This window comes from Centruroides vittatus, unplaced genomic scaffold, assembly GCF_030686945.1.
Source record: "Centruroides vittatus isolate TY-2023 unplaced genomic scaffold, ASM3068694v2 contig_3066, whole genome shotgun sequence".
NCBI classification, from domain to species: domain Eukaryota; kingdom Metazoa; phylum Arthropoda; class Arachnida; order Scorpiones; family Buthidae; genus Centruroides; species Centruroides vittatus.
Window position 1 is genome coordinate 120,087 of NW_027121969.1, and position 23,250 is coordinate 143,336.

General features: G+C 30.1%; 2 protein-coding genes across 3 annotated transcripts in view; one reads left to right on the forward strand and one right to left on the reverse strand.

Annotated features, from left to right (window-relative positions):
• The window catches only part of LOC136972931 ((E3-independent) E2 ubiquitin-conjugating enzyme), an 86,667-nt gene extending 83,505 nt beyond the window's left edge, over positions 1 to 3,162 (forward strand). For both annotated transcript variants that reach the window (XM_067267590.1, XM_067267591.1), the window contains exon 23: positions 2,311 to 3,162. In XM_067267590.1, coding sequence (XP_067123691.1) covers positions 2,311 to 2,444 — 134 coding nt within the window. In that variant the 3' untranslated portion in view covers positions 2,445 to 3,162. The remainder of the gene's footprint in view (positions 1 to 2,310) is intronic.
• A 10,623-nt stretch (positions 3,163 to 13,785) lies between these two features.
• uex (metal transporter uex) overlaps positions 13,786 to 23,250 on the reverse strand; it is a gene marked incomplete at its 5' end in the record, with an annotated part of 47,668 nt that continues 38,203 nt past the window's right edge. Inside the window, 2 exons of the mRNA XM_067267593.1 lie at positions 13,786 to 14,691; positions 22,937 to 23,206. Of these exons, the coding sequence (XP_067123694.1) occupies positions 13,961 to 14,691; positions 22,937 to 23,206 (1,001 nt within the window). The remainder of the gene's footprint in view (positions 14,692 to 22,936; positions 23,207 to 23,250) is intronic.

Here is a 23,250-nt window from a genome sequence, read left to right on the forward strand (position 1 = left end):
TATAAAGAAATTTGTGGATTTTACTTTTAGGTAAGCTTTTATTAGCTACTTCTAGTCAAATTGATTGGTATGGTGGTTTTTAGGTATAGTAACATCTAACATTTCAGAATATCAAAGAAATGGAGGAAAAAACATAATTTTGGTTTTAAACTATCATCTGAAAAATCAAAAAGGATCATATTTGTAAAAAACAATATTAAAAACTACAGTAATTTGAAAAACTGGACTGATAAATATGATCTGTCTGGCAATTCTAGTGTTAAGACAAAAGAACATAAACTGAAGTGATATTGCAGCAATTATTGAATTCTAACTATGGAGGGGTTCATATATATTAACTTCATTACTTTTAATCAAAGTTTTTCTGAACTGAATTATTAGTATTTTTCTGAACTGAATATAGAACTATATATATATATATATAATATATATAGTTTCTATGTGATGTGTGTGTATATTATATATATATATATATATATATATATATACACACACACACACACACACACACACATACATACAGGTAGGGTTTCCAAATTCTTAATGTTTTGGAATTGAGAACAGGAAATTGTATTTTTCGAGAATTCCTGAAATAATCTTTTATTTAATTTTCATTGATGATTTGTAGTAATGGCTAAGCTTCTTTCATATATTATTTTTCAGGTCTTGCTTTTAATGTAATTTGGTTATGTTTTCGTTAAGTAAATGCCAACTGAACATTTTTTTTTTAACGAAATAGCTTAAATTACTAACTCTTAGTATTAATGCATTTGTAAACGAATGGGTGAAATTATATAAGATAATGGCATAATTTTATTTGAAAATTACAAAAAACTTTGATTCAAAAAAGAGTTTGGCTAATTTGAATCTGGATAATTTGAAGTATTTTTTGTTTTTTTTCTTTTTTTATGTCCCTTGAGTTTAAAATAATGATTTTATTGACATCACAATTGTCAGCCGCAAACAAACTGATCGAATGTGGTTGGTAGTATTGGCCATCACTTTCTGAAAACAATTCATCATGGAGAACAAACAGTTTGTGTTCACATGGAGAAATATCTGTTTTCACAACCCAGGATTTGACTACAACATCATATTAAGGTAAGCTGCCTTAGATTTCTTTAGTTAGTTTACCTGAAGATGACTTTGTAGTGAAATCCTGGGTTGTAAAAATAAATATCTTTTTGTGTAAATACAAGCTGTTTTCTGTTCTCCGTGATCAAATGTGCTTGATTTACAAGAGCTAAAATTAACTGGTCATGTGTTATCTGATTCTGGTTTACAAGTGATTTCTGGTTGCATATAATATTGTAACGCAATGTAAGTTTACATAGTGATAAATAGGAAAAATATTTAAAAGATACATTATGAGTAATATGTTGATTTCCCATTATGGGTATTACTGGATTCTAGGAATCAATTTTCTTGCTTTTCTGACTAACTTTTCTCAGGATTTGGGAACAGGAAAATGAAGAAATTCCCAAGAACAGGTAAAAATTTCTTTCCACCTAGATGACTTACATACAGGATATAGACAAAATTATTGCACCTGACTATATACCTGACTTCTACTACATAGTAACTAACTTAAATGCATTGAACTGGAGTATAGGTAATTAGTAGTGGACTATTTGTTGGTTTGGTTGGTTTTTTGCCATGCATTCCCAATTCCAACTTTGAATGGGGGGGTAAATACTATCTTTGGTTCTGTCAAACATAATGTTGTAGTTTAAACTAGTCATAAAGCATTTTAAGATCAGTACAAAACATTTTTTGTTGGTTAAAATCCTCAAAGGGGAAGCAACTGGATGATGTCAAAAAAGTGCAATAAAGCCATGTTAGACTTGGATGCTCAAGGCTGTGAAATGCTCTCCAACTTTGTAATTTAAACTCTTATTATGTGTTTGTAGAACTTAAAAGGCCTACAAAACATAAATTTAAATGTAATTATGATGGGGGTTCATTTAGCTTAGCTACAGGAAAGTTTATCTGGATCAAACAGTCATTTCCAAGAAAATGTGTGTTGTAAGTTGATGTTTGTTATTTGTGGAATTATTTAATCAAAATGGAACTTTTTTAAACTTACTGAATTCTTAAAATTAAGGAAATGATGAAGCCAGTTTTTAAATTTTTGTTATTATTCAAAATTGTTTTGCTATTTGGTTGTCATTATTATAAAACACTTTCTATATAATTCTTTTATGTATAAAATAATGTTTAAACTTACTGATTAAATGTATTGCTAGTTAATTTAGAATATTAATAATACTTGTAATTAAAACAATTTAAAATTTTGATTTCTTTTTGCAGCTTTCCAACACACTCAAGTGAATCTTCCAGAGTTTCCATTAATTCCTGCATCAAAAGGATTTTGTCTCACACTTAAAAAATCATTGTCAAGTTTTAAAGAAATACTGTCTTCTGCAGGAATCAAACTTAGTTAGTTCACATAAGTTTTATTTCTTACATTGATGATTACCAACTGTATTTATCGGTCTAAAATTTATTATAGATCTTCACTTTTGCACTCAAAATTTCATCAGTTGGAGAAATAAAATGTGTATAAAAATATATGTTTAAACTTTTTTTAAGTAAAATTTTTGTGAACTGTTTTTCAATATGTAGATTCTTGTTTATAAAAAAAATTAATGTTGTACAATCTTCAAAATGAATGTACATAAAATATATATATGAACAACATAATTCTACATGGATAGTTGTTGAAATTTCCTCGGAATATCTTTTCACATATTTCATTCAAATCAATTAATCTTTGTCCCTCCCTTATGTAATAGGTGAAACTACATTCTTGATTTTAAGCACTCACAGAATATATATTTGATAATTTACATTGATTTATCATTATTTCTTAAGTCATTCTGTTTTATGTCCCACTCATTCTTGACAGATTGTTATGAAATATGCAAAATACTATACCTTTATAGCAATTTTATATTCTTGGAAAAAAAGCGGGTGGGTAGACTGTTAATCGTATATAAAGTTTGTTCTGTAATATGTTGAAAACTGCAGTTAGATATTTTTAGATTGAAAATCTATTCTGTATGTATTGTGAAATTCGAGTAAATTATTTTTATTTATGCTTTATCTATAATGCCTGTAAAATTAATTTTAAAAAATTATTATTCTATTTTCCAATAAAAAAAAAAACTACAGGATTGTAAATAAGAGTGTTAAAATGCATTCCTTTATTTATAACTTAAATAAAATTTTCCTGAGTAATTATAAGTTAAGCATGATTATTACATCTAGTACAGGTTATAAATTTCTAGAATGCATTTTCAATACAACATTTTAATACTATAAATTTAAAAACACAATGAACAAATTTGATAAAAAATATACATAAAAAACACTCAGCACCATATTAATGCAGCAAAAATGATTTATTTAAAATTTAATTATACTAACATAAAACAGATATAAATAACATTTCTTTTTGTTTATCTTTCATACAAATATGCACCTTGGGGCTGAGACATAGGTTCCAAAAATTGTGGTGTAAGCCCCCTTTTGAACAGACCAGTGGTATTCTAATCTTGTGCTCAAAAAACATGAAGTGGCTCCTATGCACTGTGTTCTAAAATGGTTACCTCGAAAGGGAGTTCTGAATGTGTCTTGAGAGTCTGTCATTCCTTAACTGATTGTAATTTGCATGGTAGGATTTCTCCCATAACATTATTCTGGTCTTGTCTGTTTTGATTTTCTCCTGATGTATACCTTTGGATTATTAACTGTGGATTGAAGTTTATTACTCTCACCATGCAGTGGCGTGCCGTCCTTGGAAGCAGGCTTCCCTTGTATTTTCTAAAATAAATAAATACTGCGCGATTATTTTCATATTTGAACGTACTTTGAATTAATTAAAAATTATATTTTATTATAACCCCATTATGTATCATATTACAAATTTCTATACATGTGAAAAAAACGATAAGATTGGTATTGTATATTCGAATATAAATTCGTAAATGCATATTTCCAATGGAAGCGCTGTATTGTCGAATACGGGACAGCTTCCATGGCCAAAATGTAAAGCAGCCAGATTATAGGCATTTGCGCATGCGCTTTACAGAGCACCAACCTGGCGGTTTAGCTGGTGGAAGCTATACACCAAAATGTAGTATAACGCTTTCAATGATTTTATCCAGGACTGGTTGTGGGCTGTTAGCCGCCTGTCTGATAAATATTTGGCCGCCCTCGCCCATTATGTGAATCGCCAGTAGATTTATAACTAAACCCAACCGATAGGAGTTTACTGGTATGTCTATCCGTTGCCATAAAAATTTGTCTTTCCACTTCTTTCCCAAGACTACAAATATTCAAGTACAAAGTAACCGGTTTTGACTTATTTCTGCTTAACAAGTAGTAAAATAATTAAGAGATTAGGGAATTACGGACATAAATAAAAACCCTGCTGTAAAAGAGCCGAAATTTTACTTAAAAGCTTAACCGAACCAATCTAGCTGAGTACAGTGAGGACTGATTTCTTCGTAATATTAGATGTAATAAAGACTGAAATTTTTCCAGTTCAATGAGGGTGACCGAAAAGTTGTAAAGTTTGGAGATTTCCATGGACACCTGGTCCTAAAACGAATTAATTAGAAAACAAATGACGGACAATCTATTAAGTTTAACATACGAGTCCGCGTAAGTCGTATAACTGGACGCCATCGGTTAAGTAGTCAGTTTTCTGTGGTCCCACCGACTTATGCATTAGATGTTAAAAAAAACTCTGGTTTACTCGTCACCACTGGATAAATCGACATACTTTTGCTGTCCCGCACTCGTTTAGACGTCTGATAAGTGACTCCCCTCCTGAAGAAAATGAATTCACACTGCACAGTAAAACTGTGTGGTGTGAACTCATTTTCTTCAGGAGGGGAGTCAACTTATTTATTAATATATTATAAGGCATTTTTATTAATATGTATAACATTTTATGTATTTTTATATATAAAGAATAATAACAGATAAAAGAAAATATACAATTACATCAACGTCACAGCAGAATCCGATTTTGCATTTTTTCACGTCATTCGTTATTTGCAGCAAGTGTTTCACATTTCTGCTAGAAAGTGTCCCAAAGCCAACAACGCTTATGCTGAAGAAAAAATACGAAGTTGTGTCTGAATTTGAATGTAAGAAAAATTCGCAAGCCGAATTTGCAAAACAAAAAAACCTTCCAAGAACAACATTGGTGGGAATCCTGAAGAAAAAAGAGGAAATTAAGAAAACTTTTTCTTGGATTTTCGTCGCGGCCAAAGTCGCCGTACAAAGATGTCGAAAATGCCTGGTACTGTACACCATTTCGTTCACGACGCGTTTTAGCAACTTAACCACTTGTGTCTCACATCTCAGTGCTTCATTCGATGGGATTTCATGAAATGTAACTTTTAATCCTTCAGAAGTTTTAGTTTCAGAAGTTTTCCTTTCAGAAGTTTAGATCCAGCATACGATGTGCAGAAAATGAACGCAACAATTTTTAGGCATAATGTTTGAACTACACAATGAATGTATTGTACAAGGTGCGTCTGAAAAGTTCGGTGAATGGTCCCATAGTTCAATAACCGTGCTGGTTAGGATGTTGCTCTCACGCAGACGTAGTGAGAGACTTACCAACTAGCGCCCCCTAGCGTCGAAATCACGACAGTTAAACAGAAGTGCGCACAACAAACAATGCAACGCAGTCAGTGTGAGAAGGAGTGTCACTGCGAAATGGAGCAACGTGTGAACATTATGGCACTTCCTTGCTACACACCAGGTGACAGTTCTTCAACACTCTCCATATTCTCCAGATCTGGCACCTGCAGATTTCTTCTTGTTCCTCGCCTGAAAGGCCTACGCTTTTCTGACATTGCGCAGATCCAATAACGTGTGACAACGGTGTTTCGTGCAATACCGAAAGAAGTGTTTGCTGACAGCTTCCAGCAGCTGTACAACCAATGTCAAATGTGTGTTGTCGCTGATGGCAATTACTTTGATAATGCCAGTAAAAGTACACCCATACCTCGCTTTACGGCCTAGATACGTTCCACGAAACTTGGCCGCAAAGCGAAAAGCCGTATAAGGAATCAATTATTCTAATACAAATTCAATGGGATCGGTTCCAAATTTGTTAAATATATAACATGGTTTATCATTCAAAATGCATTTTATCTTTTTATTTCATTTAAATCAAAAATACATACATAACAAGTACATACATTTGTACATAAAATAATAACAGACTCCAAAAACCAACAATAATCTATAAACAAAAATGAAACAACTTCATGTTACATAAAATATGTGTATGTTTACATACATATTTTTTTTTAAAAATGGCTTTAATCTGAAGACGATGAAAAAATGGTAACCTGCAGATCACTGTCGTCATCATTTTTCGCTGGTAAGGATGGGCCTGGCTTACAAAAATTGTCCAACGTTGTCTGTCTTGCCTTCTTGTCTATTTCGTTCTTCAGTGATTTATAATAGCTAATGGCTAAATTAATTCCTCGAGAAACTTTAGCGCTACGTTCGACGTCAGGATCGTTTTCAAGGAGGATGTTTATTCCTTGTTCGAAACTGGAAAAAGCTTTCGACAAATTTTTTGATGTTAGCTGTTTGGATACAACAGGCTCTCTCTCTTCATCAAATGCCGGTTCTGCTTGCAACTGAATAAGTTCCTCATATGAAAGGGGTTCCCTATCAGCTTCAAGTAGATCAAGCAGATCACGTTCGTTCAAACCTTCAAAGCCGAGATCATGTGCTAGATTAAAAATTTTTAATTTGTACTTACATACACATGTACAGTACTTACGTACCAAAAATGTCCCTAATTGTTTCCAATTTTTCCAGTTAATGTGTAACAATCAGTAATAAATATGTATATAAAACACTCACAGACAAGTCTAAACCAGCCGCTTTATGAGCACACACTGAATAAGGCTCGTAAACAAGAGGAAATAGCAAAAAGTGTGCATCGAAATTGCGCTTGCGCAAGATTGGCAACATGTAGATATATCGACATCGAAAAAAAGTTTTTTTTGCCGTTATAGCGAAACATTTTAGGCCGTAAATCGAAAACGTGCCTTAATTGAAGAGGGCCGTTATAGCGAAATGCCGTATAAAGAGCGGCCGTATAGCGAGGTATGGGTGTATTTTGTTTGTATCTCTTGTTTCCTTTATTTTATGAGACCATTCACTGAACTTTTCAGACACACCTTGTATTTATATCTATACAACAAGCTGCCGTTGAAGAGAAAGTCCCATCAACTGTATATAACTCGCGAATAAGTATAGCTATATCTGCACACGAAACGACCCATTTATTCAACACTATTTTCACCGATAACTAGCGCCAAAATCTTTTGCAGCGGCGAAAAATGAAAACAGTACGGCAATTTTCCTTACGGCGGACGGCCTTAAGGAGGATGCACACATGCGGCGCGGCAAGGAAAAGCGGTGACGCAAACGCGTCTTCGCCGCGCGGCAGCACGACCACACAAGCGGCAATCCGTTTACATTTCGGCGCATGCGTTCAGTATTCAAGATGGCGAACGATATCGACGCTCCGCTATCCACGTGTTTACAAATTTTGTTTTGTACGGCTCGTTTTATTTAGCTAGAAGATTTCGTCGAAGATTCGAATGAATATTTTGGATTAGAAATATCGTATTGGAAGAATCTTGCCGAGATATTTTGTTGGATCGACAAAGAACTGATGTACAAAATAGGCTTATTCTTCGATTAAGATCTCTTGATAAAGAATATTTTTTTTTTTTAACTCTTTCCGCCCTGTGGGCACTAAGAGGGCCTCTTATAGTAGGCCCATTATGGGTTCGGCCAGGCCCACAATGGGGCGACCGGGTGGTGAGGGACGGGGCCGATAAAGAATACTATTTCGAGTAAGATTCGGTTGTTTTGTTCTTTGAATTAAATTATATATGATTATTTGTGTTAAATTTATTATTCTTTCCTCTTTATTCTGATGTTAGTTATCTCGGTTAACCGCGTCGAACTTTCCGCCATTAAAACACCACGTGATTGTATTTTCTCACGTGACTGCCAGACGAAATGTTATTGGCTGATAGAAACGCGTCTTGGCGGCGGCCGCCGCGAAAGATAGAATTTGACCAACTTTCGCGGCATGAGAAAAGCGGCACGAAATAGACCTTTGCGGCGAGAAAAAGTGACGTCATTCTGCCGCTTTTCCTTGCCACGCCGCATGTGTGCATCCGGCTTTACTATCGAAGCGATCAAGCGGCCTTGACTATACAAACAAACACAAACTATAATCATGGTTTTCGTTTTAAAAAAATTAATAACTCACAAACTATTTACAGTAAGATGATGCTGTTTTTCTCAGAAATACTTTCAAAGAAGCGAGATTTTTTAAAATGTAATAAAAATTATAGTACCAAAATAGTTACGTTTCTTGCCATAGATGGCACTTGATAACAAGTTTTGAAGTTGTTACTAAAGCTTAAACTAAGAACAGTTTTATCTTTTTGTTCTTTTTTTTTATCAAATTTACAAAGGATTTGTTTTTTACACCGCCATCTATGGCAAGAAATGTAACTATTTTGGTACTAAAATTTTTATTACATTTTAAAAAATCTCGCTTCTTTGAAAGTATTTCTGAGAAAAACAGCATCATCTTACTGTAAATAGTTTGTGAGTTATTAATTTTTTTAAATTTCTGTGACTTGTATCACCCCGTATCTTCAAATTATAATCCGCAAGATAAGCTGCTTAATTTTAAATTGAACGTGAAAGAAATAATTTAGCGTTTGTATATCAAATGCGGTTAAAACGATACGCATGAGATTACTTTTGCTCTTTTGTTCTCTCGTATTTATGCGGGTACCATTTTATTCGGATATAACAAAAATTTTCTAATCGCACACATCTACCTAATTTTAACGTTTTTAAATATACAAGTAAAAAGAGATATTTGAAGTTAAGAGCGTTATTCACAATTTCAGATAATTTGGCAATCCGATTCGGACTCTCATGACGTTCACAGTGCGAAGTTAGAAACGATATTCCCACCCTTTAATCGTAATAGCTAATCTTACGGGTCCGACTTGCCAATAAAGGGCAAAAATTGGATTGACCAAAAGTTAAATTTTGCGCACTTAATTACAATTAATATTGTTACATAATACAGTAATTTAAATAAATTATTTCCAGCTAATTCATATAATTTTTCGAGAACTTCCGAGAAATTGAAAAAAAATCCAGTTTAGAGTAAATTTACTTTTTTACCAATACAATTTTTTTTTTATTTGAAATCAGCGAGAAGCAGCTAGGCTGTTGTAAGCTCTAAAACTGGGCAATGTTCAGCCTCGCAGAATTCTTGCTAGGACTAGTTTTTCTGCAAGGCTGAACTCGTTTCTTACTACTTCTTGAATCTTACACCACTGCTAGAATTCTAACTAGTTCAGTCAGCTTGTTTTGTCTATGCTAACTTTCTCCTAATGACGTCAATGTTTTTGTCTCGTCAGAATTTGCAAGACAGCTGATCGTGCTGAACTATTTTTTTAAAAAATAATCACCATAAAATTATGATAATTATACATCTGCCATTTTAAAACACGATCAATCTAACTTGCTAACACAAATATTCAAAGATACTCAGATCACTTCTTAGCTCTGGTTTGAAATACCTGCTGTATCAAACCAGTGACCAAAACCATTGAACACTAATAGTTGGTCCCAGTTCGTGACTGACCAATGTGATGGCCGCATGAAGTTTTCTTCGCGTGCCTCAACACCCTTGTTGCATTGCCAAATCCAATCAAACCGATTTTAACAATGTTTAATAACCCTGCGTCAGATGCGCGGGGGGTTAACACGGTGGGAGCAAGGAGTGTACCTGCACCCCATGCGACTAAAGTTGTTACTGTAAAAATCAAAATTTTTTCGCGGTTTTTTTGTTTTTGATGTTAGTGGAGTTGTGTTTCTGATATATTTTTAGTAGTATTTTTGATTAATACATCATTTTTGTTTATTTATAGCGAAAACAAAAAAGTATTACGTTTCGGGAATTTTTCAGGGAAAAAATCAACTTCAAAAGTCTATTGCTATCTAATCGTTGAATCGTCTTTCCGTATGTTTTTTTTTTTTTTTTTTTAAGTGTTCCAACCATTAAATGCTTTGTCACAAACCCCGGGCCAAAAATATTTCAGTATTTTCAAAAATACACCCCGTAAAACTCTACAGCAACTAGAGATAAAAAGGCAGATTATTGGCAGATAACATCGATAGTTATCTTCTTTTACATTGTAATTGGTTACTTTCTTTGTTTGTTATTAGATCCACCAGTAAAAACAATTGTCGGTAAAATTCCCGCGAAATGCCACGCCTCCGCAGACTACCACTTTGACTTATGTAAACAGTCGCTATAAAATCGCTTGTTTTAATCGTTTTTTCACTTCTAATTTGCTAACGAGAAGTTGTTTGACGTTATTTAGACAAATAAACATGTTTTCAAGACAATTTAGCAATAAATATTCCCAGAAAACTCCACCTTTCAAACTTTCAATGCTAAGTCTATGGGACACCTTTTTTCCGTTAATTGGCCTTATAAATCTTGTTTAGGCCTATACACCTTCTATGCTCTCATTCGTCATTTATATTATGACTGATTCGTTATCAGGCAATGACCGTTTTTTCAGTACACTAACTCGGCTCCACCCTCTCCAGTGGTCGCGCTAATAAAACTTCCTCTGTTAGGCGCGCGGGGTGCAGATGCACCCCATGCATTTCGGTGTGGCTTCCTATAAAAATTTTTTTTCGCAGGAAATTGAAACTTTTTCAGTGCAATCTTCAGTACTTTGAATGAAGGTACTGAGAGCATCACTTTTAAGCATTAATTACAGTAAAAAATACACGTATTTAAAAGTGTTTGGGGTGCAGGGACACCTCGCGCGCCTAACGCATACATACTCCCATGTATGGTCCATAAATTTTTAATTTAAAAGTTTTTTTTATGTCTTTCAATATATTAATTTGTACACTATTTTAATATTTATAAGATTTATATGCAAGTATAAAAGAAAACTTAGCCTAACTATATTTCAGTAATGGAGTCTATTTTAATTTATTATAATTATTTACTGAAATTTTGAAACAGATTAATGAAATATTTTATAGAAAAAAATAAAATCTAAATCTGACATTATTTCAGAATTAAAAATTACAAAACATTTGTATAAACTACAAACTACATTAAATATACAAAATGAAATAATATAATTGGAAAATTTAATTAAAACTTTTTCTAAGAATAATTTATTAAGTAGATTGAAATTGCTATCCAATCCTAACCTGTACAAAACTTATTTGTTTTTTATAAATGTGTTAACATTTGACCAACAAACCATTGTGTCAATAATTTTCTGCAACATTTTAGTAGACTTAGATAATTATAATCTTTCATAGTACAAAATTACATCTATATTGTATAAAACTAAATTAAATTCTTTTTTTTTTAATCAATGGACTAAATTACAAAAATGACTCCAGAATATAACATGTGCCCATTAGTTTGCTAAAATCAATAAATTCTATTAGAAAAACAATACATTAACATTGAACTACTAACATCCTTACATACAATTTGTTTGTTTATCACAAAATATGTATTATATTCATCCATATATATATATATAATATATATATGTATATATATGTACAGTACACATTTAACACAAATAATCTGCAATGTTAATTTCTTTGATTTAAATACTGTATCCGAATAATTCACAATTATAAACTTTTTTATGAATGAAGACTAGAATATTTTAATAACAAACTATAACTTAAAACTAACGAGATGATGACTATTGATAATTAATAAGTAAAATGAGTAATGAATAAATTAATAAGTAAATCGTTATAAGTTAATTATAAACTCGGATTAAAACATATATATTTTTTAAAAAAATAAAGTATTAATTACTAGTTATTAGATTGATTGATTTATTTTTTTACAAATAATTTTATTCCTATCTAAATATGTTAATAATATGAGTGATTTAACTCAGAGAATGAGATCTATTATTATTTTTTAAGGTACCTTTATAGGAAATTTAAAACTTTATAGCTATTAGTAATTCTAATCTTTCCAATTTTGACAAAATATTTTTTAAGAGAGATGATAATATGTATAAAGAAAAAATATATGAAGTTTAATTGAATCTTTTGTAGATGTAATTCAGAAATATTCATTTATGTGTATCTACATATGAATGTATATATACAGTTTATTTGTATATACATACATAATGTGTATATGTGCATGTGTCTTTTTTAGATATGCCAGCCTTATAATTTCTAAACAAGTTTGCTTATAAAGTACATATAATATCAATAATTACTTTGAAAACATACGATAATCGCTTAAGTAATTTCACAATCAAAGCAATTATATACTATATTTGATTATTAAAAAATAAAGAATACTAAATACACTTTTCAACCAATTAATATTTTAATTACAACTTAATTAACATGCAATTAATATATAGACTAATGTTTTCAGTATTGGTACTTTTCTATTATTAATCATGATGACAGAATCTACAAAAACATTACTCTCTACATTTATTGTATAGTAAATAAATTGTAATTAAAATATATGCCGGTTAAAATTACTTAGCATTCTTTGTAATAAATTATTAAACTAAGTTAATAACATATTCTTAAAATATATCAAATACATAAGTTAAGAAGTTGTGCAAGTGAAAAAAAATTATAAAAAATTTTTTGATATCAAATAATCTTATTTTTATATTATGGAAGAGCATATTGCATTTGATCTAGCTTTCATTTTTCAACTATAATTCCTACTTAAAATTAATAAGTTTCATATTACTACAGAATTTCATGTAAATAAAATTTAAAATATTTAAATTAATCAACATTAAAATAACAGCAAAAAGGAAATGATAAAGCTGTTGATATTATCTAATAATTCTTTCATAATTATTTCTGAACTTTAAGAACAGAATGATAGAAATATTTTTGATTCTTCAAAGAGATATTTCTAAGAGATCACTAAGAAAAAATTTCCTAATTAATTTTAATAATTTTTCATACAGTAAAAGTTGATCATAATGCTTTATGATGCAGCTTGCAATAAAATTTTGTTTTGACGAAAACCATATTATCCATGTTTTAGAAGACAAACTATTTATTTATTTGAACACTTTTTAAGACTTATTTTTAACTTTAGAAACAAAATATATGAAATTAAGTAGAGATAAAACTCACACTAAGAAACAGACTAAGTAATATACTGAATCTTACATCAAGGATACAGAATTTCCACTTCAATTTTTAATACAACTTTCAATAATTTTTCTTCTTTTCAATTTTTTATGTATTTTAATTGTTTCTAAAGGTGAAAACAAGATTCCTAAAAATATGTAAATAAATAAAAAGAACTTGACTTCTAAAAAGCTAATTATTATGTTCTTTACTATTAAGGATTTGCAAGAAACTTTGGAATTTTTTCTTAATGAAGTTTATCAATTCATGATTATTTCTTTAAAAAATAAATTTTTATATAACACAAAGATCAAAGATATTTGTAACAATGCATATTAGCTGGCTTATCTTCATTTTTAGTAGTATTTTAATATATTTTTTATATGCTTGTTTGTTTATAAGTTATAAGGTAGGAACATTAAAAAAATCCTGTATATACACATATATGCAATTGAAAATGTCTCTACTAAATAACAATATATATATATGAATGTGTATATAATGTGTATATATATATACACATACACACAACATTGCAGGTACTCTTTTTATGAATTCAGTTTTAAAACTGAATGTTTTCTGCCCATTTATTACTGGCCCAAAAAAAAATTCCTCAAAATTAAAATTTGAGGATTTTGATTATATTGTGAAAAGATCATTTCTTAAATAAAGTTACCAAAATTTATAGTTCAGAAAAAAGAAGTGAGGTCTGTTCCGTAGAATAATCTGTAGGAGATTTAATTAAATGACTATTGCCATTTCTTTCACTTTCTGAAGTGGGACTAGTTTTAGAAATGATAGGTAATGTGTGCATTTCTAAATTTTTTGAAGCACTTGATTCATTTGGTTCTTGTACTACATTAATTACTGATGCTTCACTTGCTGCTTCCAAATTTCCAGTACTGTTCACTCTGTGTGTATTGCATACCCGTTTTGTTAAACTATTACTTGATGATGTAAAATTTGGCGTATGAGATAAAGTTGCTACTTCAACACTGGCACGTCTAGATGGATTATCTTGAGTTGAATTACAAAGTCTAGAATTAAATATTGGCTCTGGAATGTTTAAATTTGGGCCAACAGTTAATTTTGCAGACTTCACTGGAAGATTTGAAGAAGTATGAACTGAATTACACTGATCTGAATTATTAGAGACTTGTGGTTGAGAAATATTTAAATCATTTTCCCAAGCATTCTGAAATGGATCTTCGAGAGTTGGATCAAAATTTTTTTGTCTTTCCATAAGTGTTGCACGAAATGCTGCCAAATATACTGATCGAGGAATTTTCATGCATAGCATATCTGACATTGCTGTCACTGTATAATCTGGATTAAAAAAGAATTTTGAATTTGGCATATCTGGACTATGAAGTATACTTGGAGTAGATCCTTGGGATTGTAGATTTGGTTCAACTAGAAAATAAATTATTAAATATTCAATTAAAGATAAATTATAAAAAGCACAAAATTATAAAAATGCTAATAATATACTTTCAGAACTTCAATAATAAGAATACACGAAATATTAATGAAAATTAGTTTTGTTTTAGTATACCATACATATATATTATCCACATATTAATAATATACATGTTAGTTTATATCATTTTTTTATTATCTTACAATAATATCTGACTATATATTTATTTAAAATCAATCTATATTGTAGTGCTACGCAACTATGTATTATTGTTATTATTATTATTATTAATTATTTTCTCGGTTTCCTTTTTGTATGTATCGGGTTTTCTTGGTTTGTACCGTGTCGCGTGGAATTTTCTTATGATGTCACCTTAGGATACGTGAGAAGCTTTCTGATTGGTCCAGAGTGGGACAATAAGTGAAGCGGACTTCCAGAGAGCGGGAAATATAAATTGAGGGACTCTCACGATTGAGGACACTTTTTGGCTGTTTTTGGATTCGTCGAGGAAGGTTGCCGAGGAAGGGTCAGCAAGGACGTCGGAGTTAGACCGGGAGAACAGGAGTCTAGAAAGGGCGACCACTTTCAGTCGGGAAGCACAATCCGTTTCCATCGTAGTGTAATTGAGAAGTATCAACGAGGGACGTACTTCTGGTGACGTAAATTACGTTCAGGTATCGGAAAGAACTATTAGTTTTGTGAATTAACGTAAAGAAAAGGAACTCTTGGAACTCGAGATCGTGTTGCATTCACTTAACATAATACCGTGATTCGTCGAAGGCTAATATATGCAATTATTGTATAGAAGGAAAATGTGTATGTATATATGTATATAGAGTATTGTAAATTTCGTTAGTTTTAAGTCGTGTATTGTGTAAACTTGAGGGTTAGGAAGCATCTCGCGGTTATTGTACTGTTAGAATAAATTACTGTTGTTTCGCCAAATTCGTGCATGTGTAATTGGTCATTACTTGAGTCCTTAATATACATCCTTATTACATCCGTGGACTTCGATCCATCGGATAATCAACAATATTAACTGAAAAATTACTAAGGTATTCTGTAATGTTACAATTCAGCCTACAATTCAATATTCAATCTTTATGGAGTAATCTTTGTTAAACAGAAAGAAACACAAGCAATTTATTTAAGGTAATCAAAATTGGATTCTATTGGAAATGTTTTCAACCTATGGCTTGGCTAGCATCAACAAAGTGTGCACAACTAAAATAAAGTGTCTTCAAATAATAAATATAAATTCCAAAATAAAATAATAGAAATAAAAAGTATTTATGATATACATATATTATAATATACAGTATATAATATATATAATATAATGAATATGACGGAAATCATATATATATATATATATATTTCTTTGATGTATGTAAAACTTCATTATTTCTTTTATTGTTTTTTTATGAACTGAATTGTTTTATTGGATTGAAAAGAATTAAATCTTGTAGAAATCATTTTTGATTTAGATGCAATGATAGAATGTTTTCCCATATTCTGCCAGCATAGTTTGATTCATATATATACTATATTTCAAAAGATAGACATTCTTAGCAAATTCATGGCTTAATAGTTTTGATATCAAATGCACACAAATGTTTTCCAGAAATACATATTTTCACAAGTAAAAATATCATTACTATCAATGCATGGTAAGTTCATGATAAAGGTATGCCTATCATCAAGCATCAAAATCTATATTATCATAATATCATTCATAAATCAAATTCTCTTATTTTCTATTAAAAAATTTCATTGAAGAAATAAATAAATTGAATAAACAAGGATCATTAATACAGATAAATAAAAAAAATACACCGAAGTGCTGATAATCTGAAAAACTGATTAACTGAAATCAACTTCAGAGAGTACTTTTTTTAAAAATTTCAGTTTTTTATATAATAACAATTGTCAGTGATCTTCCATAGGCTTGATACTGAGCTATCTTCTTATCAACACTAGTGTTAGCTTTTATTTATTAAATTACAAGTATAAATGCATCAAATGCTTCATTGTGCATAGCTATAGTGAAGCATTTGATACTTTAGAAACAGCAGAGACATGGTTAGAAATGCAATCTGAAACAGATTTTTCCACTCTCATGACTATCAAGTAAGCTAGGGATTTAACAGCATTAAAAAAACTATGTAATAAGTGACTCTTTTTTACAAAAAGAACTGTAATAAATCATTTTTATGTGAGTATTGTACTTACTATTGACTTAATATTAATTTTACTAACACATATTTTTTACCTTGAATTCAAAGTTTCATCAGTGCATTGTAGATTGCAATAAAAGACTAATGCTTGTTTTTAATAAATTAGGCAATTTTTTGTTATTTTTTATCATTCATATATATTAAATTTCTATACTTTAACCTCTTACTATTATACATACAGGAATAAAAATTAAATACCATAAATAAAGTAAAAATATTATCTTCATTCTTTTCCTGTCAAGTGCAATCAGTTATCTAAAATAATCTTGCTCTGATTATTTCTGACAATCAACATGCTACTGAATACAATTAAAAAAAATATATTCTCATATTTATTAAAAAAAAAAATTTCTAAATTGAATGAATAAAATTATTTTTTAGAAACTACAATATTTTAAATTATTGAAAATACAGTATTTAATACTTAATTACTGTGTTAGTGTCTATAGAAATGTTTAAGGTGATGTCAGAGGATACATGAGTAATTTAGTAGTAATTATTACTTATATTTATTTAACCATTGCTGATTATCTCATCATTCATTTATATGTATACTAGGTACAAAAAAATATATATACAAAAAATTTGTTGTGTTTGTGTTTGTTAAAAAAAATTGTGTTTCATTGAGAATTAGAAGATAATTCTTTAATTTCATTTTGTTTAACATAATGCTGAATGTGAATTTGTTCACTTTGTTGGTAGATTTTAGCAAAACATTCTTCTGCGTTCAATAGTGAAAATTCAGATCTAATATCTGTTGTTAGAACTAACTCATAGTAATGCAATTCCAGTTTTAAAGTTCCTTGAAAATTTTTATCAAATAAAACTAGTAACAATTAATCATTTATAGACTGTAAATGATTAAGTATAGTGATTAGTTTAAACTATCACTATAATTAAAGTGCATTTAATATTCATACAGAATTAAATGACTTTGTAAAAGATTTAAACCAATTATTAATACTAGGATCATTAAAGAACATACATACATATTATATTAACTATTATATTATAATTATAATATAACTAACTTCTAATATTGTCACACATATGTAGCTGACATGGCCTCTCGGTAAATTAAGTAACTTACTAAGCCACATCAGCCATATGGATGTGACACAAAAAAAGCCATTTTTTATGAAATCAAATGAAAAAATATCATAAATCATCAAGTAGGATACTTATTTATATGTTATCATTCAAATTAACAAAAAATTGGCTCAGGAGGAAGTTTTAACACAAACTAGCATGGCGATCAACATGTTAAATATAATTATTAAATTTAATAAAAGATGGCACCTAATGCCTACCTCTAGTGACAAATTATTTTGGTATTTAATAATTATTAGTAATGGTAATGTACCCAATTTAATCTGGTAATCATTTGGCTTTAACATAATTATCGGGCTTTGAGATGTTTACGTATGTTAGCTATACAGAAAAATCAAGTCAAGTAAATACCTTTTTGTTGCTTTTTATAATATTATAGCTATAGATAGTGAATACATTTATCTTTCAATTCTCAACAAAGCATAACCTTGTAACAGGTGATACAAGTTCTTGGGTCAAGTTCCATGTCTCTCTACTCTTAAAGTACAGTACATGAAATCTGTTTCCTCCTGAAGGTTTTTTCCTCCCCTCATTATATTAATAGAACTTAGAGAGACTATTTACTATGCATAACCCATTAGTAATAACTCCTATAGAGGTCTTTGCTCCTCCATCAATCCTTCAGTCTCTTCCAACTATATATGACATGGTACACTATCTGTTCCTGGGTCTTCTGCCTTCAATCTTCCCAACAGTACTCTATGTAGAAGTTGAAATAATACCTCTCTACAACTGGGATTGAAGTTCTACTTTCAGCGGCTTTCTTGAAAAAGTTTCTCCATTTTATATGCAATGAACAAATCAAACCCCTCAAAGTTTTATCACTGAAAAGTATTTCAGATATTAGCCAAACATGATATCCACAACTTGATTCGACATTTCAGAAGGAATTCTTGCTGGCAATGAATTTGTTCACAAGAAATCTTCCCTCATCCAGGAGAAAATGCAACTTCAGAGCTGTTATTCTGAACAAAAAAATCTCTCTTCTACAGTCTATCCCAATTTTTTTCTATCAACATGCCATCAGACTCTGAGGTAGATGGCTCTTAGCAGTAGCTGACATGTAAAAAATACTTGAATGAGCTACACTAGTGACATTCATCCTTTACTTAAATACAAACTGACATTTCAAGTTGACTAGTGATGTTTCATCTCAATGCCAAGGTAGGTTCTGCAGATAGTGTTGCATTTAATATACAGCTAAAGGGAGGAGTGATAATCTTCTCATGTAGTCTTTTATGCTGTTAGCCTTTATATAACTTTGGAAATTGTTGTCTATCATCAACAACAGTGGCCTTGATTATAGCCAAAAAAGACACCTTGTCCTCATGATCACTGAATTTGGCTCAAGCGATAAAACTGCAGGGGTTGATAAAAACATCTGACCACTGAGTAAAGAAAACTCCTTAAAAAAATTGGAAAATACAACCTTGAACACTAATAAATCCAGAACTACTGACCACATGGAAATCCACACAATGAACAGGCAGATTGGGTTGCCTTAATCTTACCCATGAGTGTATCACTATGCTACTTAACTGTCTCAATAATTCCTGAGAATATGCTATGATTGTTCACATATTCATCCTTTTTCTTACTAGCCCTATCTTTGTCACTCATGGGCTTTTCCTGATCACTGGTGCTGACAACCACTTGCTGCTCTGTGGGAAATGCAGTCCCCTTCCATTTCTGTATAATCTTGTCCTTCATACATACATCTAAGAAATGACTTGAGTGATTTAATCCAACCTCCAATAGATTGCCTTCATCACCTTGATTCCTATATGGGACTTCAAATATACCTGTCTGAAGCACAACATATTCATTGGATTAAGAAATATATATCACAATGTGCTATTCAGTAGTCTATTGACCCATTAGTAATACCTAGTGTTAAAGGAAAAATAAGTGCCAGCACTTCCATATTAAACAAAAAAGAAGCAATTAGAAAATTCTTGAGAATTCTGTAATCCTGCATCTGTAGGTGTGCAGGAATGCTACTGGTAATTCAACTATCCAAACTACGGCTTAATTATGTTTATTTTGGTTGATTACATACATAACTAGATGCATCTCAGGCCAATTTAAATTTTATAGCCCTCATCAGTAACTAAAACTATTAAGAACTAAGTATAAATACAAAATTAATTAAACATAAAACTGATAATTTAAAATTTAATAGTAAATTATTCAATGGGATTGGTTACTTATTTAAAATGAATAAAAATTTACTATATTTCTGAAAATTTAAAAAGATTAAAATATAGAATACAGTTAAAATACTCAATCAACAATGACTGAGGTAACAAATTACGACTTGAAACAGTTAAACCATAAAAAAGATGTTATATAAATAGTTTTTACGAAAAATATAAAAGTACATTTAATGATCTTTCTACACTTATCATTACATCTCAAAAAAATAGGTTATCAAATTCATTACATTTTATTTATAATAAAGAAAAAAAAATCAGCAGCTGGACATAGCAGTAGTAGTATATAAACTTTCATGTATGTGTTCCCAACCAAAGTGCTACATAGGCAAAACAAAATGAAAGTTGGAAAAAGACTAAAAGAGCATGAAGCTGCAATATGATTAAACTATAAAGAATGTCCTTGGTTCCAACATTGTAATAAATATTATTGTAAAATTAATAGAAATAATGTAAAAATATTGTAAAAAGAAAATAATATTGTTAAATGTTGTGTTAAAGAACACTTCAATATACTAAAATATGTAAATAATATAAATTTAAATAGTGGAGTGTCATTAGATGGATGCTGGAAATTGGTGTCAATTGAGTATTTTAACTTGACTTCATTCTATTTTTTTTTTTCTTTCTTTAATTTTTAGAAATATGGTAACTTTTTATTCTTTTATATAAAACTGATAATAAAACATAATAAACATCTTACTTTGTATTGAATCAATTGTCACCTTAAGAAAACTAAAGTATGCAGACATGATATGGGGCATATTTCACCAATACATACAGTAAATGATACAGACTAATACAGTGCTACATAATCTGATACATAATCTAATGTACTGTATCAGTCCATATCATTTGTATCGATGAAATATGTCCCATATCATGTCCGCATACTTTTGTTTTTTATAAGGTAATGGTTAGGTAAGGTGTTTATTATGTTTTATAATCAGATTTATATTTAATTAATTCTGTCCTTATACCTAGTGCTTAAGAATTTTAGTTACTGATAAGAAGCCATAAAATATAAGTCGGCCCAAAATGCATCTAGTGTTGTATGTAATCAACCAAAATAAACGCAATTAAATTGTAGTTTTGATTGTTGAATTACAAGTAACATTCCTATACACCTGAAGACACAGGATTACAGAATTCTCAAAAATATTTTAATTGGAATATAGCTAGTATCCCAACAAGAAAGGAAAAGAAGAAGCAAATAATTAAAATATCATAAAATTTCTACAGATTGGAGTTGCTGTACAATATCCACTTGAGAACTAAAATACTTGAAATCTATAGCAATCAAACATGGTTACAGGGAGAACATGATTTATAATTTAGCACACACTCATATCAACAGTAATAACCACATATCCAACCCTAAGGGAAATGAGATTCTCTAACATGAATGATAACCATGGCAACAACACCAACACCAACATTATATTGGAATATAACCACATCATGAATAAGTTATATAAGGAAATAGCTCATCAAAAAAATACAAAACTAATCCCTCTATCTATAGCCTACTACGAAACAGCAAGGACACCAGTGATCATCAACATCTATTGAGGTATCTGTATACCTCAATAGATGTAATAAGTCAAAGATTTCTATATAACATAGGGTACATTGATTACACCACATACTCCATAAAAAAGAGGATAGAAGAGCATGCGTACAATATTAATAACAAAACATACACAATCTCCCTGTCTTTTCATGAATCCAACAAAGACATATGTGTGGATTTCCTGAACATCACCCTCATTGGATGGGTATGACAATGTAGTAACATCAGAGCTGGGAAGCACTAAAAATTTTTAAGGCAAAAGCAAAGGAGAAATGTATAAACTTTAAAAAGAAAAACATATTTCATATGCATGGCAGATATTTCTTCTATAGTGTCCACCTAACACAATTTTCTTGCAAATGTGAGACACGATGGGGAATGTGATTTCATTTAACCTTTCAATCACTATGCACATGCTCCATCTAGTTCATTTAATCAGAATTTAATAAGCTATGTGAATATTCTATGAGAAGAATGTGCAGTATGATAATTTTGAATTTAAAATTTTTAAAAATATTCCATAAAAAGAATATACATTTGGAACTTCTTAATATGTTCATTTTAGATTCATAATCTTCCAAGAAAAACTGGAGCTGAGGAAGATCCGAAAAGAAAGGATCAAAAAGAAAGGAGTTACGCAAGGGTTCTCAAGTGGATATTATTAAGCAATTTATTACGATTTCTATAATTAATTTTTCTAATTCTTTGTAGAAGAATTCCTGTTTAATTATTTTCCTATTATTTTCATATAAAAAATATCCATATTAAGTAGATAGAATTCAATTAATTTAGAAATTTAAAATTCTTATGATAACAGGCATATGATTTCAGGAAAATAATTATGAATTATTTTTATTTCATGATTATAAAAAACATGAATCAGCAAATTTATTGCTGTTTATTTATTAGTTACTTTTATTTTCATTATTATATCACTATGTTTACTTATTTGTTTATTTTAACTTATAAATATGGATTTATTATTCAGATTTTGAATAACATGAAGTATCTTCTTAATGTTAATGTGATTTCTTAATTCTTAATCTTATTCTTAATTCTTAATGTTAAAAACATTAACTAAATTTAAAAATAAGTAAATAAATACCTGGATTAACACCAGTCAAAAGTGCTGGAATACCAAAATATGTAAAAGGTCCAACATCAAATGTAAGATTCTCTTGTCCAACAGTAACTTTAGCACGTCCTTCAATTATTAAAATAAAATAATCAGCAGGTGTGCCAGCACGATAAATTTCTGTATCTTGAGAATTAGATTCATCTCCACTACGTACTTTAATGGTAAAAAATATTTTTTGTCCCATTAAACGACGTAGAACTGCTTCAGAAATATAATTTTTTTTGAATGGTTCCACAGCTAAAAAATAAAAACAAAACATTTCTTTTACAAATATGTTATCA